General features: G+C 50.2%; 1 protein-coding gene across 2 annotated transcripts; it reads right to left on the reverse strand.

The window, feature by feature from the left end:
* On the reverse strand, window positions 1-26,399 carry DTX4 (deltex E3 ubiquitin ligase 4). Of its 2 annotated transcripts, XM_006278135.4 has the most exons (9): window positions 25,741-26,398; window positions 16,621-17,380; window positions 12,249-12,310; window positions 11,683-11,844; window positions 11,305-11,366; window positions 8,539-8,691; window positions 6,983-7,144; window positions 5,180-5,269; window positions 1-3,372 (listed from the first exon to the last, which is right to left on the reverse strand). In XM_006278135.4, the coding sequence occupies exons 1-9, from the start codon at window positions 25,949-25,951 to the stop codon at window positions 3,139-3,141; spliced, it is 1,896 nt and encodes a 631-aa protein (XP_006278197.1). In that variant the 5' UTR covers window positions 25,952-26,398; the 3' UTR covers window positions 1-3,138. The 2 variants fall into 2 exon arrangements, with proteins under 2 accessions (XP_006278197.1, XP_014452654.2); XM_014597168.3 differs by lacking the exon at window positions 8,539-8,691 and having other exon boundaries at window positions 25,741-26,399.

Below are 26,399 nucleotides of genomic sequence, written 5' to 3' on the forward strand. Positions count from 1 at the left end.
GAAACACAGACAGTGGATGCCCTCTGGACCAACAGGAGGGCCTTCCCCATTTATTATTCTGCAGTGCTGTCCTTTCACATGGCAGCGAACCAGAGACGGGCGAAATGCTCCGTTCACAAACAAATGGAAATAAAAAAAAACAATATACAGCAGGACACTTCCCTCTGCCCCCACCCCCCCACCCTTCCCCCAAACACACCAACCACCACCACACACCTTGCATTGAACGCAACGAGGACACACAACAAGACCCCGTGCCCTGCTGACTCCCACCAATGCTGCTACAGGCTGGGTCTTCTGGAGAACGTACCAACCACAGACAATTTGAAATTAAACAAAACAAAACAAAACAAAATCTGTGTGTTGTGGGGGGGGCGGACAATGAACACCTCTCTCCCCATAACTCCTCAGCAGAGAGGGACATCCAAGGGGCCTGGAGGATACTCGCCAACCCCGTCACCTACACTGGAAGCCAAGTCATGCTGAAGGCAGCACACTGGTTGTGGGATGGTAGAAGGGGATTATTGGTCCTTAAAGGAATTTTCTCCTCTTTTTAGGGGTAGAGGGTAGTGTGAGACTAACTAGCTGGATGCTGATGGGGTGGGGGAGGGGGGCATAGGATGGGGAGTCTGGGGTAGGGGGCTGAGATACAGAGAGAGGAAGCTTACAAGAGCAGGACCATTTCCCACCCTGGTAGCTAAGAAGTGCTTGAGGTTTTTACAGGGATGGCTTTTGGGCACCCATAGGACAAGTGTGAGCCCTGTGCTGAGAACTCTGGAGTTCACTTCCAGGGCAGGATGAGACTGTCTGTTTTCAGTAAGCCCCTAGGGCAGAGATTCTCAACCAGGACGCTGCAGTGCAAACACCTACATGATAAACTCAGAGATTCCAAATAGGAATTCACAGTGTAAAAAGCATTCTGACCAGCTGTGATTTGAGTTTTTTGCAATTCTTTGCAAAGAATTGTTCTATTATTTTTCCAGAGTCAGAATAATGAATGAAACCTAAGAGCTGACATTTTCTGTGGGGTGCCTTCAGTTTAGTGAGGGGTGCCTGAAGTCTAAAAAGGCTGTGACCCATTGCCCTAGACAAGAAACCATGAAGACATCTTTGCAAAGGCAAGACAGTGGAATTACCAGGCCTTATGAAGTCTGTGGGGCTCCCCTGAATCCTACTCTCCTACCACTGTTCTGATGAACCTTGCCCACAATCATGACTCCAACCGCACCCCTTCCTGCCTCACCCAACCCAATCATCTACCATTTGCATGTACCACCTGCCCCGTTCCCCGGCTCCCACCCACAGAGACTTCACAAGGGTCTCAGGACAAGCCCCTAAGCTGGTAAAGAGACCTACAGGATAAGACAAGAGAGATGTTAGGATGTTCTGTGGGGTGCAAACATACCTGCCCCTGCCCCAGAGAACACCCTTGTGGGAGTTACTTCACCTGTGATGAGGTACCAGAGAAGCCACCAGATGGCAGTAGCAAGGAGGCCAAACAGTGCCTTTAAAACCACTGCATAAATGCTAGCAATCTCTCATTTAGATTGTGGTTAGACCATGTGGTTAGACCACCATCAGGTCTAACCACAAGGATGGTTTGTTGCTAATACCCCCAGCCTGCGCTAGTGTGAAGTGAATGTTAATCTCAGGACAGAAATTCTTCACATTGGAAGCAGTGCTACTAATGGGTCACACTAATGGGTGGGATGGGGCATTTTTTCTTTTTCTACCTTTCTGAGGTGCACTTGGCAGCCAATTTGAAACATGGGCAGCAAAACATGGTGTCTCCATTTCAAGATGGCAATCCAGAGAGTCTCAAACCTGTGCCATGGCAAACACCAGCAGACTTAGCTTCCAGGTCTAACTTAAGTACCGTTTCATTTAAGCATCCTAACGTCACCGTCCTTTTCAAACATGACGTAATATATACGTATATATATACGACAAATCCCCCAAACATGAGGTATATAAATTCCAATCAGTATTCAGGGGGACTCCCCCATACACACCGTTCAAAGAACCCACTTTAGTGGGGGAGGAGGGAGCACAGGGAAATAAGACTCTCTCCCATCCCACCCAACTCAACTCTACTGGTTCTGATCCACAACAGGAATGGACCACATAAAACAACTCCCTGGGGCACAGTTTATATGCAGCCGAGAAAGGGCTGAGACACAGTTCTGGGATAATTCGAAGTAAACTTAAGAACCAGACTTCGGATCCAGCCAGTAACAGATCCAGGAGACGGAAGGTTGCAGTTTCCCTTTCACTTTCCCTGGACATAGTTGAGAAGGCTGGACTTGTTCTAAACTAGTTCTGAACTGGTTCTGCTCCACTCACTGTGAAAAGAGGATGCAGCTAGTTCTGGTTTTGGTCCAATTTGGAATGTATCAAAGAGATGAGATTTCCACGCCACTTCCCCAAGGCATAACTCAGATCCAAACTGGGAATAGGATCAGAGAGCCAGGCCTGGCTATGAGTAAATGGGAGGGTGAGGTGGAACGAAGGGGACAATACCAGACCTGCAAACAGCACATTCCCTACTCACAAGTCCACACAATGAAAGCAGCAGTGACATGACAACACAAAACCAGCATCCTGACCGAATGAGACGACTAGGGCTAGTTCTGAATCCTGTGTCCCCAGTGGCTTTTGTGAGAAGCCTCCTTGGCTCCTGAGTGGTACTGGAGCTACGTGGACAAGAGTGCTTGCCAGTGGCTGGAACACCCCCATGAGGCAATTAGTTTTCACAGTTTAGCAAGTTCAGTCCCTCTCCCCTCCGCCAGAGCTCAGTGCTAACAGCTGATAGCAAACTGAGGGCAATATAACCTCAGAAGTTGTGGCCATACTGGGGGCCTTATTGCCCCCAAACAATGAGCAGTCCCAATCCACAGATGCTCCAGTTAATGAAGTACTATGTGTGGGGGAGGGAGATACTAAGATCAGGAGCTCCTTCTCCTCCACAGCCCCCTGCAAGCCAGATTTTCAGTGCTTTCAGAGCTAGGGGGTGGTTATGGCAGGCAGAGGAAGTGAAAGGAGGGACAGCACACGCAGGGACAGAAGGAGGAGATGTTGTTAAGGGCCGTGGCTTGGCAAAGGCCTCACCCTCTGCCATGGGATCCCCTCCCCCTGTTTTCAGTCCTTCTCTTGGGCTACACTCTCCTCAGTGATGCCCTGGGCTGCCAGTTCAGCCAGCACGTTGTCCAGGTAGTTGGCATCAGGGTAGCCATGGCCCGTAAGGTTAGAACCGAACTCCGTCTTGTGGTGGATCTCATTCCAAATCACTGTGTCTGACTCGCCTGTGGTGCTGGATGTACCAATGGCAAAGATGAGGCGCCGGTCCCAGGCCACCAGCAGCAGCTTCAGCACCTAGAAGTGAAAAGCACAGGAGAGAGACAGCTGGGTGACTATCTCACTTTGGGCCTGAGCCTATAGACAGTGCATCGTCAGCTATTCCTTATCTGATCACTCAGACTCAGTCAAGTGATGTGCTTATATACTCCTCCAAAAGCTCAATCTGCCTCCCATAGCAATGTTTATAAGGGCAATGATGAGTTTGCAGGATGGAACTCTACACTGTCATTGGGAAATTAAGAAGCAGTGTAAAAATCAGAGTTTAACTCTGTAACTGTAAAAAGCAGAGTTTATTTTCCTACTGAGTCCCATAAAACCTCCTGGTATTGTAATTATACGATAAGGTCCATGTGATGCCATGTGATGGCCTATCTCTGTGATAAAAGGACCCAGCATATTGTAAAATGCATAAGGCAGGAAGTGTGGGAAGTTCCCAAATGAGCCAGGAGTTTCTGGAATGATCTGATAGACATAGCATGGAAAGGGCAAGTTATTGGGACCATGAATTATTTTCAGAAGACCATGTAAAAGGTGCTGATGTATGTTAAAACTAAAGCTCCTATGTCAAGGGGATGTCACGATGGGGACACACAATTCAGTAGGACACCACTGGGGGTCCGTGAAAGACAACCGCTGTGCTAATCCAGACTGTCCCAACATCCCTAGAATGACAGAATCTAACCCTGTGTCTCTAGAGTTTTTTTGGTCTAAACTACACCCCTCACCAGGCACAGAACAACATCCATCCTAGCGACCTCAGACTTACTCCAAGCATCAGGACTTGTGCCAGTCATTAGTAAGGGCCAGGAAGAACTTTTTTCCACCAAAATGCATCATTTGCCTTCTGAGGATTTTTACTGCCCTCTACTGAAGCACTGGCCTTTGGCCACAGTGAGACATGGGAGACAAGTCAGGATGGAGTCATGCTCCACCCTCTGATACCTGGCTGGAGGATCTTGTTCATGTGCTCAGGACAAACCAATTGCTAGATTGGCGGTCAGGTGGGATTTCCTCCTCCACCTAGGTCTGACTGACACAGATATACATTTTTTGCCAGTCCTAAAATCATATGAGCCTACTTTAATCCAACATATTCCCTGCTGTTGCACAGGCAAGGAATCAGCAGCAGATTTGTTTCTCCTACTCTTAACTCAGGGTTTTATAGTAATACCTTTCATTGAACCAACTTTAGAGTAAGGGCTGACTTCAGTTTAGTTAGTGAAGTTTTTGTGAAAATACTTTTCTTCAGGTCTTTGTAGTTTTGTGCCTGAAAGCTTGTCTAACCTCTCCCAACTATGCAATTTGTCCAATAAAAGATATCACCAAAAACCCTTGCTTCTCACATATTTCTTGGACAATCATAGCTACAGTAACCCTCCAACCCCACTTTAACCATGGCCTGTTCATTGGTACTTTGTGGCTGTTCTGTATGAGAAGGGGTGGACATCTTGTTGGCCATTCCAGACAAATGGATGCCCATGAAGGCAGAAGCCTGGACCTCATGGCTCAGAAGAATCCAGTCCTGGATTCCTTCCCTGCTAATTACTCTCCCTCCTCTCAACTCTGCAGGACATGGTAAAGGGGAAATCAGCATAACTTAACTGTGGTGGCAAAGATACAGAGCATCTGGGTTATTAGTGGTGCACAAAGATCTGGCCTGTTAGCTATATCTACTGAATTTACCTGGGCTTTGTCCCTCTCCAAACCAGGCAGTCCTGTTGGAAAAACACAGCCCTAACAGCCTTTTCTATGGAGAAAAAGTCCCTGTCCTTTTCTTTGTTACCCCAGGGAAGCAGCAATGGAGGCCAGGACATCCCCTCACCTTCCTGCCCTTTTCGCTGTCTGGGAGGTAACAGTGACGAGGGAAGCCACGTGCCGTGAAGCTTTTCCCAGCATTTGGATGCTCTGGTCCCTAGAGAGAAAGAGAAAGAGAGAGAAAAAATGGGATTCCTTTGGGCTCTTGAGAGAAGGATTAAGATATGTTGTTGCCTCCAAGGACCTGCTATGTCCTACTACAACACAGTCTGGATAAGCACAGAGTAGCTAGTCAGTGGGTATAAACTTATTATACGCTTAAGTGCTGACATCATGCATGCATATTAATGATCTTTATAGTTATCCTTTATATGTCTACTGTACTAAGTTTTAGTTGTATCATTTTTCATGCTTTCCTCATGATCAATCACGTTTGGTGCCATGCACCTTTACAATTTCCTGATTAATTCAACTGATTTGATTACAGCAATATCTGCTATGCATATATTGTTTCAGGTTTGATCATGCCATCCTATGTGCTTTTACCAATTTTTGCAGTTGATACTGAATCCAACAATTTCAAGATGTTCTTGAACAGATCTCAAATGTTTTGATGCACTCTGGTGCCTTTCACAGACCTTCAGGCCTCCACATTTTAACTCTTCCTGGTGTGCCTTATGGCCTACAAGATCTAGCTAAACTCATGTCACTGTAGTGCCTCCTGCTGGTATAAGCCAGAAAAGGCAGCTGCAAGGTTTACTGTGCCGATATTACATACTGCTGAATCAATCAATGGGTCCTTACACTATTGGCTCTCAATCTTTTCAGGGTCAGGGCACCCCACCACCACTTCTTTAATGCTGAGAACCTCTATTGGTGCTGCCTCAGCTTACCTCAGTGCATCTCAGCTGGGTTCTGCAGCTGGGAACGGCTGTGAAACTGTGATGAAACTGCCCTGCATTGCACAGTCAGCCTAGGAAGAGCTCCTCCCATGTTAGGGCTCTCTGATCAGCTTGAAGCAGGCAGGAGCTGCCACATGCTGTGCAGCTATTTCTGCACAGCGTGTGGTCTGGCACCCCCAATTCTCCTCTCGGAAGCAAAAGCAGATGGGATAGTTTCACCCATGTCTGTTTCCAGAAGCAGCGAAGGGGTGGGGGAGGGAGGGGGGGAAGGGGGCAGATCAGAAAGAGCTGCACAGCACAAGGCAGCTTTGCTGCCTGCTTTAGGCTGATTAGAGCCTTTATGCATGGGAAGTTTCCAGAGCAGTTTTACCTGGCTGCAGTGGCTACTACAGCAGCACCCCAGTTGAGAACCTTACATCTTTCATGGAGGGTGACCCTCCAGGCAGTGGCATAACGAGGGCAGGGTGACTGGGCCAGACAACTTGGGAGAGTGGAAGGAACAGCTGCTGCCACAGATGTAGAGTCATGCTGGCAGTGAGGCAACAACCAGAATTCACCGCTGCCCCGTGTGTAGCAGTTACCCCAGGCACCTGGCCACATCAGTTCATCTCTGCCTCCAGGTGCTGCTGGGGGAGGGGATTGCTTGGGGAAACAGTATTGCAGAACTGGTGTTACCCTGAGCTCCCCTTACATCCTGTCTCCTATAGCTGTCAAGGCCCCCAAGCTAGTAGCCTGCCCAAGCAAGGATGATTCTATGGCACATGCCACCACCAAGCACAGGTGGCCGCTGCTTCATTTGCTGGTATGATCTTCCCACCAGCAAAAACTGAGTCACAGCTAGGCAGAGCACCCACGAAACCTGCCATGGGGCAGGGATTACAAGGACAGTGCATGAATAAATCGGACTTCCCTTCACAGAAGAGGCAGACATCCCCATCCATGGTGTCTCCCCAGAGCAGGTGTCTCACCTGGACCCCTGGCGGGATGTTGTATATAATGCGGATGGTCTTACAGTCAGAGTGCCCAGGCAGTGAGTGAGGAATGAGATGATACTCCATTTTCCCAGGGGGCTGAGTCCCAGTCTTTACCCCATAAATGGTTTTGCAGGTTGGGCACTGCAGACTCCCATCCTGAAAGTGAGCAAAGATGATAGAAAAGATTAAAAAAAATTAAAATCAGGAGACTTATTTCCCTTTGCTGTTATCAGATTATAATCATACAAACTCCCCAACACGCTCGGTATCCCAAATAGTTAAAAATGGCTATTTTTCAGAGCACAATTTGAAACTAAATTCCTTTCTTTCCAAAAGTTTTCACCTTTTGGCAGTTTAATTTGAAACCCAAAGGCTTCATTTCAAATTTTACGTCTTTTATTCCTCTCCCTCCCTCCTTCAATAATTTTCCATCCCTTTTTCTTTACAGAAAATGAACAGCTCAAAACAACAATGAAAAAGAAGCAAAATGTTTAAATTTACTGGGAAATTCTGTGGGAAATACAAGCTTGTATTTGATTCCAAAAGCCAATTTTTGTGAGAAAAATATTAATTGAGCCTAGAAAATGTCTACCATGTTTCCTCCCAAACACTGGTTGACATTCACAATCCTGTCATTTCCAAGTAGGGAAAGGGGAAGGTACCAGTCCAAGGTTGCAGGACAAATCAATACAGTAGGTCAAACATTCGCCAATGCTGGATTTTTGATTAAATATATTTTTTTGGGGGGGGGGGGGAAGAAGAGGGAGAATGTCTACTGCTTTCTGCTGCTTTCCACTGAAACAAAAAAAAAAAAGCAACCTTCCATGGTTATTTGATTTTGTTACGTCCCATGGTGATAGCTTACTGGGTAGCTCATGATCCCATTCTTTTCCATGGGATGCCCCCAGTCAGGTTCATCTCCTACAGTGCATTGTGGCCATATCACAGCCATGATGCAACCTTCTCCCTCACTGGCATAGATCAAGGTGCATCTTGGGAGAGGTAGTAGAATGAGGGAGCCTGGAACACTGAGAAGAACAGGGATAAAAGGGTAACTGAACTACAACTCCTATGTAGCTCTGCAGCCACAAGTCCAAATTTAAATGCTTTGGGTATCGGACAAAATATTTTGGATTTTGATACTTTTTTTCTGGGTGGGCATGAAGAGGAACAGAGGACAGCATCTTGCCAGAGATGGAGACTTTGGACAGCTTGATACTGAGGACTGTTTTACTTTGACTCAGTGATCTTCAAAGAGATGGCCATGCAATTGGACAGACACAATCAAAGCTCTTTGACAAGTGATAAGTGATGTTAGCCCCCAGCCTGTGCACACACACCTGGTCCAGCATGAACGGGACACACTTGGACAATGCCTTGCATTCCCTCCCTACTGTGAAGGGCTCTCACAATCAATGAGGAGGCAGGATCCAACCCCAGGCAGATCTGATTGGCTCACTGTTCAAGTCTCTGGAAGAGTCTACAATAGGATCTGATCCCACCAAGTCCTTAGGGGCCCCCTGGCAGCTGAAGTGGACTGGGACACACACCTTGTTGCCATTGTTGTACATGGCAATGAGGCAGTGGAGGTGGTAGATGTGGCCACACTTGGACAGCTTTCCCACGAGGTCTGGCTTCACAGCTGGCTGCGGCCCTTTGTAGCCAGATGGAGCAGAGAGGCGCTCCATGCAAATGGTGCAGTCCTGAGGGGGACAGGCAATGAGTCAGTCAAAAGGAACTGGTTCAAACCCAGCCCACAGGAGCACTGGGTGGGAATCTGTTTAGGTACCACCAGAAATGGACAGCACTTGCCCCTTCAGTGGTGGTGTCAAGGTGACAAGGCAAAAAAGTAGCCAGGAGTCAGAGCTCTGTTCCTGCAGGGCAGGGCACTGCCAGAGGGAGCTGGGAATCTCCAAGCCATGCTTGCCATGGGGAGCACAGGTACCTCTGGTCAATCTGAAACCTCTTGCTAGGGCCCCATTTCCTCCATGCCTGATATATGCAAAGAGCCAGGGGCAAGCACGAGGGGATGCCTAGAACACAGGTCACACCACAGCTCACTCCCAACCTGGACAGAAAGCAGCTGTGAACATGCACCCAGCATGAAATCCTATGGCACACCAGCATACATACACATCACACAACCCTGCTGCACACATGCACAGCAAGCAACCCCTCCTCACACATACTGCAGACATTGTGTATGCGTGCTGCATGAGGTATACACACGAGCAAGTAATCTCTCCTCACACACAAAGTGCACAGCCCCACTGCATACACAACATGCCACCATCCTGGACACATGTGCACAAGCAACCCCTCCACACACACACAACTCCACTGCGCACATGCTCATGAAGACGGCTAGCCCTCCTTCTCATATAGCCAGCAAGCAATTCTTCCTCACACGCTGTGTGCATCCCCCTCCTCTCTCTCTCACAGACAGTGTCAGATTCTATTCCACCTATTAGGCCTCCAAAGTAGACTAAGGCACCTGAATGTCACTGTAATTCAACATAAGAATGTAAGAAATCCCATTTACTGGATCAGACCATAGGTCTATCAATCACAGTATCTTATCTCACACAATGGCAGACAGTAGATGATGGAGGAGCAGATGAACAGGGCATGTTCAATAACTGATCCAATTCCCTTTTGAGCAGGGTTAAAACTACCAGTCTCCAGAATTTCTTGTGACAATGAGTACCAAAAGTTATTGCTTACTGCGTGAAAACAGAACTGTCTTTTGTAAGTTATAAAACCTACTTCCCATGGTTTCATTTTATGCCCCTTAGTTCTAATATTGAGAGAGAGTAAATCATAAATCCCTATTTACTTCACTGCACCAGTCTTTGAAAATTCATTAATGCAGGGGTGACCAATCTGCAGCACATTCACTACAAGTGGCATGGGCAGCTGCTGTATGCGGCTTGTAAGCCCTGAGTGCTCAGTAAAGACAGGCAGGAGAATGGAGGAAGAGAGCAGAGTCTGGAGCCTAAACTTGGAGAAGAAGCAGGTGTCCTGCCTGAAACAGCACCTCCTGCTGTGAGAGGAGGTGACAGGTGTCACCACAAAGAGCCCTTCTATGCTTTTCCATGGTTAGCCCTTCCTTGGGCTGCAGTAGCCATATAAAACTGTGGGTTAGGGAGCCAGGGAAGAGTTAACCTAGCTAATGGTAGCAACACCTCCTCTTGCAGCAGTGTCCTGCTCCAGCTCTGCTCCTCATGGCCCTGCTTCGTGTGACCCCAGACAGAGGCTCAAGCCCCATTACGCCTCCATTCTGGCATCCTATGGTATTCACTATCAGGTACACCATTGGAAGGTGGGGGGGAACCGAATAAGAGAAGTATTTGAGGAGGGAATGAAGCTTAACTTGTGGCATGCCTTCCAAAAATGTTGCCCACCATAGCATCTACTTTTGTAACATATCGGCATCTTAGCCTTAAGGCTGTCGCAACAAAGCAATGAGGAGGAGGAAAACCTCTTTCTGCATTAAGTGTTTTTCAGACTCAAGCAGCATGGAACAGAACTGCACTTATGTGCCTAATAGAATAGGCTATCACCCACTAAGCACATAACCCTACCATGCACACACACATGGCAGCACCCTTCACACTTGATTACCCCACAAACAGCACAACTGCACCTTTCTTTCTGTCTCTTTCTCTCACACACACACACACACACACACACACACACACACACACACACACACACACACACCATCACTTCTCTCCCACGTACACAGATCAATTGGGACACAGCCCCACTCATATGCACACAAAACACATTGACTTGCACACAGCATGCTCCACTTACCACCTCAAACAAACCTACCAACCTGCATGGAGAATACCACCACCACCACACAAACACACACATGCTCACACATACGCAGCATGCAACTCCACATCATACTCTCACATGCGAGCTACACTCTCATTTCCATAAGAGGTGTGTTCTGTCAGCATAGTAAATAATCGGAGCTTGCACTCATGCCATACCTCCCTAGTGGGGTCCAGCTATGGTTACTTTTGACTCGGATTGCATCAAGGTCACACCAGGATGCAGGGTTGCGGCACTGCAGATCTGGCTGAGCTACACTCAGATAAAAACCCTTTTGATCTGGTCTCCACTAGGCCAGGACAGCAAGGGAACTAATGAGGTGTTGATGCACACTTCTCAATGGGAACAACACTGCCTGAGATGCAGTGCCGTGCACACACATGCCCAGATGTGCACTGCAACAGTGTACATCCATGCACACTCAGAGCAGTCCCAGCACCTCTGCACCTGCCAGGCTTCACTGGTCTCACCTCATCTGGTGGGTGTCGCACCTTCTGCAAGTATTTCTTCAGCACCTCCTCTGGGGTTTTACCTGCAGGGGATAGGGGAGAGACAGGAAGACAGTACATGGGAACGCAAGTCACATGGACCCATCAGCCCCACCATGGGCCACTGGAGAGAAACAAGGCAGTCTAGAAAAGGGAGGAAGTGGGGGTGAAGCAGAGCTGTTTGAGAGGAAGCGGGGGGTGAAGGAGAGCTCCTGTGGACTCTTGAGGAGGGGCTGGGTGGGAAGAATCTAGGCACTAAAGCCGAGGTGAACGACTGCACTGAACAAGGCAGAGCTCCCCCTCTGAGAATGGGGAGAGGGGGCACCCACAGGGACAGGAAGGGACTGGACCCTTACTCACCTTTCTTGGCCTGTTTTTTGGTGGTCTTGCGGCAGGTGTTGGAGATGCCTGGGATGGACTTGATCTCACTCTTGCTGACGGGTGGGGGGTGTAGTACTAGCTTTGGGGGGCGGGTGAGGCAGACGGGCAGCCCTGCCGCACTCATGAGGATACCTGTGATCCCTGGGAAAGGGGAGCATGGAGGGTAGAGAGAAAAAGAGAGAAGGGTTGGCTCTGAGAAACCAGTCCTGTGCCCACTTGCTCTGTCCTGACACACCTCTCTGGCTGCAATATAACCCAGAGATGTCTCACTGCCTTGCGTTCTAACCCACCCTCATGCAAATCAGTTGCCTCTCCCTGTCTCCAGTTCTGCACTTCATCCCATACCAACACCAAAGAACCTTTCCTCAGGACACAGGTCTCCCCAGAACCTCCCACAGCTCCCTCCACTTCTAAACAGGTGGGTTCCCTCCTTTGTCCATTCCTCTGGCAGTGTCAGAATTTGTTCCCAGGGGCCTGCTGTGGGCCAGCTATACCAGATGGTACAAGCCCATGACCCCAGCAAAACTTGGATCTGGATGCCCTACCTGCCAGCGCAGGGTTAACAGGACTCGAGCCATTCAGGTTCTTCACAGGGACAGTGGGGACCCTGGAGGGAAAGGAGAGGGGGAAAGGTTAGAATTCACCATGGGGCAATACCTTGCCACAGCTCCTGAGGGGAAGCTCCAGCCCCATACACTGATGTCCCCAGTGCACCATCCCAGGTGCCCACTTCTTGTGCTGGGAGTCCTGCCTGGAGAATAGGAGATGAGCTGAACAGGTGGGGAACTCTCTGTGCTAAGTGGAAAGAACTAATTCTAGACATTGGGGGCACATCAACCCTGAAGATTTCTAGCCAGAACTGCACACAGGGAGGTGGTTAGGTACCCTCTTCAAGAAACCCCAGTCTGGGTTGTGCTCAGGAGCACCCCTTTGTTCTCTGCAGCACCATCTTTGACTCTCTCTCTTTCTATCTGGGTAACATGAGGCTATTGTCCAGAAGAGCAAGGAGTGGTGCAGCGAAGATAGGTGCAGGTCCTCAATCCCAGAAGGCTTTGTGCTCTCCATTCTACCCAATGCCTGCCAACGGCAGCCTGGAATCATCCCATTATCTCTGCCTGTGTAGGTGAAGTGGAGCTATTACTGTACACAGAAGAACCAGCCCAGCAGGTTCCACCTTCAGCTCACGCCCTGCAGCACAAACATAGTGCTAAGAAAACCAGGTTTGGGCAGTGTTGGCACAGGAACTCCAGCACAAGGCCTGTGTATACAAGCAGGGTGGGAGTGTGGGACAGGGGGTGTGCAAGGAATGGAGAGGACCGAAACACACAGCCCACAACAGAAAACCTATCATCACTTAATCTGCAAGTAAAAATCACTAGAGCTTCTCTGAGATGGAGCTACTGGCAGAAACCCAGCCACTAGATCAGTGGTATATTGGGGTTATCCATCAAGCAGGCCCCAATCCCATTCCACTAGGTCTCCCCTTCCCTTCCAAAAAATACCCAGTTCAGGGGATGAATTTCCTGATTGCTATTTTACGTATGTTTTCCATCCTGGTAAGCTCTGCACTGTTCCTCCAGAGGTTTCAATCTCAGTCCTGGGCCTTGAAACCCCCTCAATCAATCCCCATTTTACATTTCTTTCCCTTGCTCTAGTCCCATACACAGCAGCCCAACAACAGCCATAGTAAGTGGCTGAGGCATCTGAAAAAGCTGGGACTTCCCAGGGATTGTCAGGTGGGGGAAGGCAGTGTGGGTTTCAGTGCTGGCAGCTCTTTTGCAGGCAGCAATCAGCACATTCAGGCAAAGGGAAGTAAAAGAGTAGTCAGGACAATGGGATTTTAACATGCAACTCACCCTCTTCAATGAACTCTGTTCTAGGGTTTGAACTACTTGATTAGAAACAACAAGAAACCCCTTGATCTAGCAGTGCAGCTGCAGCACCCACTTGAGGCCTGATCACGGCAAGAGCTTGGGTCAACCCCACTGCTGCCTAGCTGGACAATAGCCTCATGTTACCCAGATGGACAGAGCGAGTCAAAGATGGTGCTGCAGAGACCAAAAGGGTAATCCTGGACACGACCCAAACTGCACAGCGAGCCCTCTCCAGCCAGCCTCTCCAGCATGCTATGGCTGCATCCTGATACCAACCATGTCAAGATCAGGAAGCTACACGGGGTGTTTGACTGGTGAGCACAATCTCTTCTCTCTAGGGGCTAAACTGACCCTGCATGGAGAGACATACACACTTGCACCCTCTCTTCCTGTTGCTGAAGTTCCCTCTAACATCACAGAGAGGACATGGCCTGGGCCTCCTTTGTCCACATGGCTCACCATCCGTTGGCCTTTTAAAAAGCGGAAGCAGGACTAGGCGACACTCACAATCAGGTGACCCAAGCCCACCCTGGGACGCCAGAATGATCATACACACATGCATAGGAGAGTGGTTGAGAGGGGGCTAAACTTGAGTGTGCAATACCAGCCAAGCCTCTGGTGTGGCTAGTGAAACACTGGGGCATGGTATGCCTGGACACCCACTCAAGGGCATGCCAGAGGGTGCTGTTCCCTAGCTGGGCTTCTGCCATGGCTTACAGACAGGGAATTGATTTCATTCCTGAGGGTGGCACCACAGCAACATGAAAGGTGGAGGGCCAGCTAGGCACAGCTAGCTGAACAATAGTTGCCGTAGCGACAGACCGAGGCCTGGCTGGAGACAGAGAATTCTCTAATCTAGCGACAGCTCCCCACGATCCCCGCTCCCCCCTTTTCTCTCACTCTTTTGAAACCCTGCTTGTGTCTCCAAACTATTCACAACCCCCTTTTGTTGCTGGGGACGTCTCCACGGCTGCTTCCTCCCTCACCCGCTTCCATGGGAAAGTTTCCCGGAGGGGTCATGGGCCTGGGGGAGACGAGGAGAGGGAGAAAAGGGGGTGAACGGTGACAGAAGGCCGATGGCAAAGCCAGACAAAGAGGCAGAAACACGCTAATTAAATGGCCGAGAAAGGGGCCTGTGTGCAGAGTGGGGGGGATCCCTTCTCACCCAGCCCAGGGACGAAAAGCTTTCTATAGGCCTTTTGATGTGACCACTCCCCATCCTCCACTGAGGAGAGCTAAAGAATGTCCCTTGGCCTCATTAGGATTCAAACAGGGATCATGGGCCTCCCCCTTTTTATGGCAAAAGGGGTCTCTGGTGTTTGCTGAGATGGGGGAGGGACACTGAGGGGCCGCACAGGGGGAGCTACAGTTATGAGGGGCTTTACTGCTTCTGTGGGGACTTTCCACCCTGCTGTAGGTCTGTGCCACACAGGCCCCGGGGACAGGGGACTCAAGTTCCTTGACCACAAACAACATGGGCTTGATCCTGACCTGGTGTGAATTGGCAGAGGTTAATGGAGGTATGGCTGGCTTATACCAGCTGGGGTATCTGGCCCTCTGCACTTGTTTCACCGACTGCAGCTAAAACAGGGCTGCTTGGAAATCACCAACCCAGGCATACTGAAGCTCCTGAGTATTTATGGTCTGAGTCCTGGGAAGGGCTGATGTGCTCTGGACCCAGCATGAACTCCACCACCCTATGCACTGGACCCGGGTCCCCAGGTCCTTCCAGGGAAGTCTTCTATCTCTGCTGCATTAGAAGGTGTAATAGCCATGGGATAATCTGCCTCCACATGATATCAGCCCGTCTTCTCAACTTCTCTCTGTCAGAGCTTTCCCAGACCTGATTCATGCCCCTCTGAACCGCACCATCATACTGCCCCCTCAGCATGAACCCAGGGTGCCCAACACTGCATCCATGGTCCAGGTGAGGCTTCAGCGAGCGTGACAGAAAGAGATCAGGACTCCCTTTTGCCTTCGTCTCTGCCCCATGTTGTACACACCCCAACAATCAATTTGCTTTGTTGACTGCAGCTGCACCCTGAGCAGAGATCTCAATTGACACGTCTGCAGTGATGTCCAAGTCTCTACCTTGAGCTGCAAGTTTGTGTCAGCTCCTGCAAGGTCTAGTCATAGTTCAGTGTTTTCCCTCCAAGGTGCAAGACTTTGCATTTATTGACAACAAAAATAATTTGTCTGCTTGTGGAGGCCCTTCCTGCAACCTTTTTAGGTCCCCTGCTAAGACCCTCACTATTCCTCACTGCTCCTGACCCACCTTCATAACTTTGTGTCATCTGCACACTTTGTTACTTCCCTGCTCAAATGCTTTGATAACTATTTTAAATAATGCAGGCCCCAGTGTCTTGAGGTTCTCACCATTCACCTTCTGCCATGATGCAGACAGACTGCCCACCCAACTCTTCGCTTTTTATGTCCTTTTGACCCTGGATGATACTTAGCCTCCCAGCCTAGGGAGACTCCTCAGCTTCTTTATCAGCCTGTTGTCCAAGGCCCCTTAGCACTACAGTGATACCACAGCAAACGTATCTGGAAAAATCAAAGCAGTGGCCTGGTTCTGAATGGACAATGACAAAGGACTGACCTGATCTTCCTGCACAAACACTGATTCACATGGGGGCAGTGTCCCTGGTTGACCAGAGGCATACAAGAGACTTCCTAATGCAGGCTCATAGCTTGCTAGAGTGGCTCTTTAGATTTAATTTAATGCTGTCGCAAAGGCCAGATAGAGAAACTTAGGAGACCACTCTCAGATCAGTGACAGGACAAGAAAACCCAGGATGAGGTTCCAGAAACAAGCTGCCTCACCATCACCCCTACTCTAGCCTGGTTGTGTCAACACTAAAGGGTTTAGCAGGAGTTTGGTCTCACTGGCCAACTCCACTGATCCCTGGCTAACATGAAGTTCTGAGTGGCAGCCATGGGAAGTGGGTCTTTTGGGATGAGGGCATCCTGAGCTTAAGCTATCCCCTGGCTCCCTCCCCGTGACTTTTTTCAGGTGTTGCAGGAGCAGAGTGGCACTCACCCAGAAGCAATCAGCACACGGGACTGTGCAATGGCTAGGCGCTGCAGGTGGGTGCGGTTCAAGGTGTTGAGGCTGGCACGGGAGGCTTTCCCATTGGCACTCGGTGGGCTGGCAGGTGAGCCAGCTGAGCTCAGGGCCGGTGTGCTGGCTGCCTGTCTCCGGCTCACTTGTGATGCCAGGGTCTTCAGTGAGCCACGCATTGTGGCTGTGCCATCCAGGGGCTTGTTCCCAGGCATCAGGGAAGGCGGCTTGGCTCCACCAGGTGGGGCAGAGGCTTTACGCTGCTGCTGCTGTTGTTGCTGCTGCTGTTGCTGCTGCTGTGGGGGGGTGGTGCCAGTGCTTCCATTGGTCCCAGCTGAAACTGCAGCCTTGACGCTCATGACCAGTAAGCACTGGGGACAGGTACAGGATGGTGCTGGGGGCAAGCTGGCCACTCCAGGGCTGGCTGGCCAGGACTGGGACTTGGGGAGGGTGCCCGTGACAAGTGGGTAAACCATGTCGAGGCGCCGGCGGATGCGCCGCTTCCGCTGGGTCTGGCGGTTGATCTGGCCCATGGTGGCAAAATCAATGACGTAGCAGAAGCCAATGGAGGTGAGGTCAATCCATGGGTGCTGTTTTTCATAGGCATGCTGGATGGTGATGCCCACCTCCATGTCATAGGGTGTCCATGACCCACTGTCGTTCTCCCACTCCCATACCACGCCCTTGCCTGGTGCAGAGGATGGGTCATAGTAGCTGCGTCGCACTGGGCGGATGGTCCCTACAGGGAGGGAGAGAGAGATGGTGAGAGGTTGGTGGCATCTCCCCTGCCTCCCTCCCTTGAACTCTGGACTTTGATGGTGTCTATGGGACACGGTGAGCTTGGGGGACCATGGGAGGACCAAAATGTACCTCCCTTTCTTCCCAAAGCATGGCACAACCACCAGGTGCTTCTGCCCCTCTCCCCCAGGCCCCGTTCTGTGCAGTAAAGATACCAGCACTAAGATTAGGAGATAGAAATTACCTAGAAACAACCTTACTACACACTGGCATCACAGTAAAGAGGAAAGAACAGTACGGAAGTTAAGTCACTGGACCTGGATACAGTGAGTGTGCTGGTTATGCTTCAGCACTCCCAGAATGCAAGTTTAATGCAGGATTTGCAGTGATGCTCATGCACTTAAAACTTTTGTCATCTTATGAAAACAGCAGCCTTAGATCATTAATTGAACTGAAGGAACACTGAGGAACCCCAATCCCAGACTAAACTACTGTCCAAGTCACACACAGAACTCAAAGACAGATTTTGTTACAGGATTTTGATTCCTGCAGCTGATAAACACACTAAGGATAGAATCCTAATTCAATGTACACACCCAAACAGCCACTGTCTAGTCGCCTAAGTGGCATTTTTGGCACGTAATGCAGTTTGCAGTGCTATTCCTCTGTACTGTGGATATGTAGGTTCCATACAGATACCAAGCACATGTAGTGGGTATCCCTCTGGCTGGGCAGCTCTGTATACACATATTTAAGCCTGATGCCCAAAAAACTGAGGAGACCCCATTCATACTTTACCCCAATAGCTGAGTAGTTAGGATACTTGTCCAAAAATCCAGATTCTGTCACACTCATTCTCCCCTGTTTCAGAGGGTTTGATCCTGCATCTCTGACTTACCAGCACAATGTACTAACCACAAGGTAACAGAACAAGCATTACTCAGGCCCCTTTCTAGCCCTCCTCTTGAAACAAGAGCCCCTGCACCCAGCATGCACTAATTACTAAATAAAACAGAGAGAAAATAGTGGGAGAGTTTCTACCCCACTGGGAAGCAAAGGGGACAGGCCAGAATGCAGAACTTGCTCCTATTCAGGGCTGCAGCCACCTTACTGAACTACATAAACTCCTGACCATGCTTTTTCTCCCTTGGTTGCTCAGGCAAACAGCTTCAGAGACATCTGGAGAGGGTAGCTGGAAAATGCCTAATCTGTGGTCTGGTAGTAGGAGCACTGTGGTGGGAAAATGGAAAGATAAAAGATTAAACCCCCTCTGTACTAAGAAACTGGGGGGGGCAGATTTGGCTTTTATGCTTCCTCCCTAACCACTCAGCTGTTGGAGCTAAAATAGAGCAGGATCCTTCTCTTCCAGTGTCTGACACCTGCAAGTCACAGGCTTTTGCCAGGTAGAAGTCTATGCCCTACACTTGTTCAGCATATGCACATATGAAGCAGAGTACCTGCCCAGGCAATATACAGCCTGCTGCACAGGCGTAGCAGGCATGTGGGTGCTTGTAGGTCCACACTGCACATGAAGCAGGGTTATAAACCATTCACACGTGTCAAAAGTGGCAGTTATGTGCCTGGGTAAGTGCAATTTGGGTGCCTAAAATGGAAAAAAAAATCTTCCCTAAGATTAACCATCTTATGTGAATGGCAGATTTTATACTAATGAAGCTGAACCCATGTAACCTTTTTCTGTCAGCATAGTTTTATGGCAATTTAATTCATGTCAGGAAATTTACAAGTGCAAGCTGATCTGACGTAGCCTGTTCTAGGCCAACAAGTGAGAGGTCACCCCTAAAAGTTGCTTTTGGTTTACCTAAATTGATCCAAACCATTGGGAGATGGGTATGTGGACAAGGCATCTGTACTGCATCTGGCACAACGTAACATCAGTCTCACCATGAGTCTCTAGGGAATAATACACTTCCAGAAACAACTTGTAAATATCAGGAAATGTTCACCCAGTTTTCCCAAAAAACCTTAACTCTGACCCCTTCTCTCTGTCAAGCTGCCCACTTCTGACTGGATTCTGCTTGCCAGGCAGTGACAGATCTATGATGCACTCCACTCAGCATAAATTTTGCAGGAGGGAAGAGGTATTACAAGTTCTTCTGACCCCCTGCTTTTGCCTTCACCCCCAAATGCAACTACTTGTCTGCTATTTTCAGTAATCATATTTGTTGAAACAGGCTCAAAGGTGCAACCCCAGCTAACCAAACTATAGGTGACAGCATTCAGATACACCCGCATTTCATAGATCAGTTAGGCCACAGCTACCTGTGACTGCATGGTCTCTAACCTGCAGGAAGAGAGGAGCAGAGAGGTCTCTCGCCTTCAATAGGGAGCTGAATGGAAGTAGAGGAAATGTGGGCTGCCATTTTAGATGTGTAATGTTGAAGAGAGAGAGGAAAAGATGCAAGAATGTATCTACAGAACATTAGTTAACAGGATTTCTGGAATCTACTATGGACCTAGATCATAGGAGTCCAGCATGACAGAAATCCCATGGGCTCTGGTTCTTTGTACATGTACATGCTAAAATAAGTCACTGAACCGGTGACATATCACCATGGACAATATTAGGGTAGCTTGTAGGAAGGTGGATCAAGCTTAAGTGAGAACGTGATATAGTATTTTACGGTCGAGGGTGGGGCCAGGAAGAAGATGGGCACTGGTAAGAGGTCAGAGTTATGGCTCTTAGTGGAATACTGCCCACTTGACTTACAGCAGAATCACTTGATTTACAATTTATTTGGTTAAATAACTACCAAAAAATGACAACTGGTTGAATTCATTCATCCTTATTTACAGCCTGCATATAATTTTGTGCCTGGGACTTTCCTTCATTTTTAGAAAACACTTTCCATTATGGATACAAGAACTCAATGTAAAAACTATCCTGAGGATACATGTTCAAGACGGTCGTACTATAATTACAGATGCTGCAAAACCAAGACTTATTACTGAATTAAATGCAAACAGACAGTGCAGAGGTCAAGTACCATGGGTGCCAGGAGGAACCTTTTAACCAGAGAGGTTCAGTCAGGTTTACAAACTCAGTCAAAGTAAAGTTTGATAAGGCTGCTGTGTATGTTCCTGACAGGCAGTGTGATTTCTGAGGAATGTACATCCCCATGATGTTTAACTGCTCCATTTTGTTTCTGCCTTTCCTCTGATCCTACTCTCATTTAAGTCAGTGGCACAATTTCATTGACTTTGGTGTAGCAGGATCAAACTGCTTATGGAAAAAAATACATATGTGGCTAATGCAGGACTAAAATGTGCTGCTTCCACACCCTTTTGTTTGTGAAATACCAACAACAAATGGCAGAGGTCCACAGAACCATCAGGATGAATGGGACCTCAAACATCATCTAGCTCAAACTCCTGCACAGAGGCAGGACAGGCTGTTCCTATATCATCCCAGCTAGACGCACATGCAGTCTCTTTTTGAAAAGCTTTGGTATAAGAGATGTTACAATTCCCTTCCACAGCTTGCTCCACTGCCCTCCTAATCCAACAGGCAGGAAATTCTGAGATTTAAGCTAAATCTACTTTATTGCACTTTAAACCCATTGCTTCATATTTGGCCCTAAGTGGCAAGGAAGTTGCTTTCCCTATTTTTTTCTATGACAGCCTTCAGATATTATAAATCCCACTGAGGAATTATGGTTTTGTTGGTGAAGACACTAGCTTGGGCTTTAAGCTGAATTTCTGGTCATGCCACTGACTTCCTGTGTGAACTTAGGCAAGTCACTTAGCCTTCCTGTGCCTCAGCTCCCCATCTGTACAATGGCAGGGAATGCCATTGCCATATGTCGCAGGGAAACTGTGATGGTAAATGCATTAAAGACTGTGAGGTGCTCATGTACTGGAGACCAGGTAGGTACAGAAAAAACAACAATTCTTCAGCTTAGCAAGGAAGTAAAAATAAAACTGGACTTGAATTTCAACTAGGCTCAATACTTCATGGTCCTTACAGGCACACTGCAGCTAAGTTGTGTAAAACACGCAAATCCAGGGGTCTGCTTTACACATGGGGTTTGTGACAATGCAGGTTCTACTGAGATACCAAAACCAATCTGACCCCTTGCAAGGAAGCACGTATGCTAGTTTGAATGTGCACTGTACAACAAGAAGCGTGTTCCCCTTCCTATATTGGTACAGCTCCAGGAGACCTAAGTGGACACCTGGTCATTCAGGTCCCAGCCTTATGGGCCTCAAAGGTAATTGGACAGGACAGATAGCCACCTCATGGCCTCACGTGCTGCTGGCTTCAGAGCTCATATGCTTTAACTAGGTTGTCCTGATGGGGATCCTCTGACCTGAGTCTGGCCCTCCTGCATAAGCACCCTTCTCCTGGCATAACTGCACCTGCAATAAGGCGTGGGAGATTCATTCTTCTGGGCCAGTAGAATTAATGTTTCTGGGGTGCAGACAAGACTTTGATAACAACAGAACTCACCCCCCACCTCCCCCCACACACACTCTTTCAGAGCATCATTAAATCTTCAGAAGTTACTATAGAGTCCCTGTGTGTGCAGTCTGAGTTATGAAAATTAAAGAGGTTAGGGAAGGGAGTGGAGGGGAGGGAATACCAGATTGCCAACATCTCATTTATTTTTTTTCAACTTCTAGCCTTGCAACAAATTCCTTGTTCCAATTACTTGAGTTCCTGGTAAAATAAAATTAAAAAACAAAAGCCTGAAGGAAATGACAATGAGACATTGTGACTGGACAAAAAAGATTTTCTGAGGGACCTTGGAATCAGGCTTGCCATGGAAGGGAGAGTTACAACCCAGGTGAGAGCACAGCCCCCACAGCTCCATAATTTATTATAATCCTACATGAGAAGAGGAAGGAGCCAGTGCTGGCATCTCAGCATCTGGTGGGTCCAGCACCAATTGGCAGTCCTGTGAGAAAATACTCTCCCCTCTACCGGGGCCCCTGTAGCTAGACATGCGGACAGCCTCCCATTCAAGACGGGAAGAAAAGGGACAATAGCTATTCAAGACCCTGCCAGGGTCACGACCCCCCCACATCAGAGCCCCTTAATAACCCAAAATAACAACACCCACAGCAACCCCAGGGAGAAGCAGAACAATTCTCCATTCAGTCCAGCTGCTGGGGAGGGCGGTATGTGTGCGTGCCTGTGTGTGTATGTATGGAGTAAGGGGGCACTGTTTGCTGCCCATCCCCCCCATCCACCTAAAGAAGTCCCCAGAGCAGGACATTCCCAAACACAGTTCCCCACTCCCCTCCTCATAGCCACTAGGAGCTGGATCCCAGGGATAGGCTGACTCCCTAGTGCAAGCCCCAGAAGGGTGTGTAGGGACATCTTACTGGGCACCACATTACGCTCAGCTCCAGAGAAGGGGGCTTTTTCAGGGACTGGCTAGTGTAGAACTATATGGGCACAGAAAGCAAATCCTTCCCCTCTGGAGCTAGAGATTCAGATAGGCCCAGCTCCCTTTGCTGGCCTCTGCATTTGGACAGAGGCTCTGTCATCTCCTCTAAGCAGAATGGGTTGGCAACACTGTCCCTCCACCCACTCAGGGTGCAAAGGGGGCACACTGAGCATATCCCACTCCTGGATCAGCCACATCATGCCAAAGGGAGACCACAGGCTGAGTGCAAGGAATGAGCACCCAGTCCAAAGTGCTGCAGAAGCCCCATGGATCTTCTCCCCAACTGCCTTCTGGGCCCCAGACATCCTAGGCAGGGAACGCTGGACTTATCCTACCCCCTTTCCTAACAGAAGGTGGGAAATGACTCCCTGGCCATTACACCATGAGAGAGAAAACTTCTGTGGAGGGAAATCTGATCCCAGGGACAGAAACTTACCACCCTTCCTTATTGGCCTAGGTGAGAGGGCTATGGCACTGCCCCCTGGGACAACAGGGCTCACATGCTCTAGCTGGTTGAACGTGGGCAGGATTTTTCAATTGCAAGACCAACATCCACCTGACAGAGACTGGACAGACAGATGGGTCCATCCCTCTGTTCAGCCCAGTACCAATCAGAATGAGGTTTGCATCCCAGATGAGCTGAGAGTTCACTTCTGTCTCATTCAGTGACAGACATGGGGGATAAATAGATGCACAGCCACTGACTCTGTGCTGACTGGCTGATCTAAGCATGGTGACTTTGGTTTGGGGAAAGAACCCAGAATCCAGGCAAAAAAGAGGGAGCTGGAGCCCTGGGTGCATTTGACTGGGGAAGTGGGGTCCCAGTGCAGACATCTGTACTACATGGAACAGATTAGGACTAAGGAGTGGTGGCAGAACTGTGAGGGAAGCCCAGGGTCGGGATAGCAGAGGGCTATGCATCAGGACTCAGGGGCAGTAGAAGAGACAAAGGATTAAGGGGACCAGCCAAGGGCTTTCATAAAACTGTGACCCACTCTGCTATCAGGGGGTATTCTGCAGCTCCAACCCTCCTGCCGCCCATGCATCCCGGTCCCTCTTACTACTGCCATCTCAGTCCTGTTCCCATTATCTCCGAGGGCTGCCTCCTGTCCCCCTCCCCCCCGATCACAATCCCAATGGATCCCCTTCTCTGACCCACCCAGCCCTAGGTATAGCTGCAGCCTGGCAAACCCTGCGCCACAACCAGGTTTGTAGTACTAGGCCAACAGCGTGTGCAGGGTGTGCTGACTAACCTGCTATCTCCTCCCCCACCTCTCCTGATCCAATAGGCTTCCCCTGCTCACAGCCAGCTCACAGGGATTTCCAGGAAAGGAGCTTGGTGGCTTTCCCGGGTATGTTCCTGCTCTTTGCAACACAGGCAGCAGTGCTCTGATCACCAGATTAGGGCTGCTTCACTATAGGAAGTGCAGGTGCATGTGCTCCAGAAACAGCAGCTGTCTCCGCCCAGGGAATCCAAGCAGCTCTGTTCTCACTCCTGACCCACATATTGCTGCCAGAGCAGCACGAGGCTGCCCACATAGCCCTGCCAGTACCCTTCATTCCTGACCCACAGCTCCCTGCCAGCTCAGCCCTAGGTTCCTCCGAACTTTGCCAGTACCCCTTGTTCTTGACCCAAATCTCACCCCAGAGCTCAGGCTGGGACCATAACCTCAGAGTCTAAATGTCAGCACCCAGGCATTAGTGTTATGTTTGGTTTCCTTCTCCAGTGTCCATCAGGATGTGGAGGCTGCTGTCAGGGTCTGGGATAGGATAAGCAGCAGTAACCCAATCCCAAATGTCCCCAGCCCTTTTCCTCGTAGACATTCCCATAGGGTTTGCTCTGTTTATTTGCTGACTAGCCTATATACCCACAGCGAACTACTGCAGGCCACTTATTGCTTCTTGCTTGCCCACGCTCACAGGGACAGAGGAGCAAGAGGCCCAAGTTCCAATCAACTCTCTCAGGAAACATATCCCACAGCTGAGGTAGTGCCACTGGGACCTCTCTCTGGACACATATACCTCTAACTCCAGAGGCTGGCCAAAACAACAGACCACAGGGCAGAACAGCAGAGGATGGGGCCCCCCATGGGAGGCAGGATGGGGCAGAGGACCACAGAGGCTGGGCCACAACAACAGCAGTGTGATTCAGGATATGCCTGGACAACAATATGTGGGAGGACAGGGGGAAGCAAAGGGTAATATGGGATGGACACTGGGGACACAGTGTGATCATCAGAAACAAAGCAGGGAGGTACAGTGCAGTACAGGGCAGCCTGGGATTTGGCAACACGGTATAGGACAGGACAGCCTGGAGCAGAGCAGGGCAAGACAAGCAGGGCGATACATGTTGGGCAGGGGATGCAGCATTATGTGAAACAGGACAGGCAGGACAGAAGTGTGGACTGCACTACAGGACCAGGCAGTGTCCCAAGGAGCAGTGCCAGGTGATCTAGGACTGGGCAGCACAACACAGGACTGAGCAAGGCAATCTGGAACAGGACAGCATGATGCAGTGCAGGGAGACGCAGGGCAGGGAAAGGCCATGAAGTGCAATGCCAGACAGGGCACGGCTCTATGGCACAGCGCAGCCCGTCCTGGGACAGAAGAGAGGGATGCGATGGCATACCCCGCAGGGCAGGGAAGAAGATGCAGGAGGGGAGAGGGCAGGGCTGCACAGAGTGAGACAAGACCATGCTGGATTGGGCAAGGCAACATAAGAAGGGGCAGCATAGTTCAGGACAGGCCAGCATGGGACTGGAGGAGGATCTGGCAGTCCCGGGTCAGACAGTCTGGTGTGGCACCGGGCTGGGTGCTACAGCCCCGCAGGGCAGCCGGGGTCCAGCGGGGAGGGAAGGGCAGGCTGACAAGGCTCGAGTAGGGCGCTGCAAGGCAGGGCCGTGCGACAGGGCAGCGAGCCAGCTGGGCCGCGAGGGCAGGGCTCACTCACCCGTGTCCTGGCGGAACTGGTGCATGGACTGCAGGTCGATGATGTAGGGCGCCAGGCGGCTGTCCACCTGGCCCAGCACCACGCTGCCGCCGGCGCGCGGCCCGGCTCGGATCACCGCCTCGATGTGGTGGCTCACGGCCGGGCTGTAGGGTCTCCAGCGGCCATGCTCGTTCAGCCACTCCCACACCACCACGGCCGAGGCCAGCAGCATGGCTGCTCCGTCCGGCGCTCAGCGCCTCATCCGCGCCTCGCTGCCCCGGCCCGGCCAGGCACAAGGCGGCCCTTCCCGCGGCGCCGGGAGGCGGGGGTCGCCGGCCGGGCTGCGGGCCGAGGACGGCTCAGTTACACCAGTTGCGTCCCGCGCTCCGGCGGCTGCTCCTCGCGGGCGCCTGTGGAGCCAGCCCCCGGCCGCCGGGATTTCATGCTCTAGTTTTCCTCCTTCTCCTCCCTCCGCGCCACCCGCAACAGCTGCGGCTCCGCCTCCCGGAGCTCCCCTGCCCGCCGCTCAGCAGGGACGCGGCTGCCCGGGGTCTTCTGCCCTCAGCGAGCGCGGCGGCCCCTTCCCAGCGCCGGGAAACGACGCCCCATCACCCAGCCGCCCGCCCGCGTCCCGCCGCGGGGGTTTTGCAGCCGGAGCCGCAGCGCCAGCGACCTCCGCC

This window comes from Alligator mississippiensis, chromosome 2 (genome assembly GCF_030867095.1).
Source record: "Alligator mississippiensis isolate rAllMis1 chromosome 2, rAllMis1, whole genome shotgun sequence".
Lineage (NCBI taxonomy): Eukaryota > Metazoa > Chordata > Crocodylia > Alligatoridae > Alligator > Alligator mississippiensis.

Excerpts from the sequence above, each read along its gene's own strand:
- DTX4 (XM_006278135.4), bottom strand. The coding sequence starts at position 25,951 with ATGCTGCTGGCCTCGGCCGTGGTGGTGTGGGAGTGGCTGAACGAGCAT. Across the intron at positions 11,845-12,248 it reads TGTTAACCCTGCGCTGGCAG|GGATCACAGGTATCCTCATG; the intron begins GTAGGGCATCCA and ends CCCCTTTCCCAG. Across the intron at positions 5,270-6,982 it reads ACATCCCGCCAGGGGTCCAG|GGACCAGAGCATCCAAATGC; the intron begins GTGAGACACCTG and ends CTTTCTCTCTAG.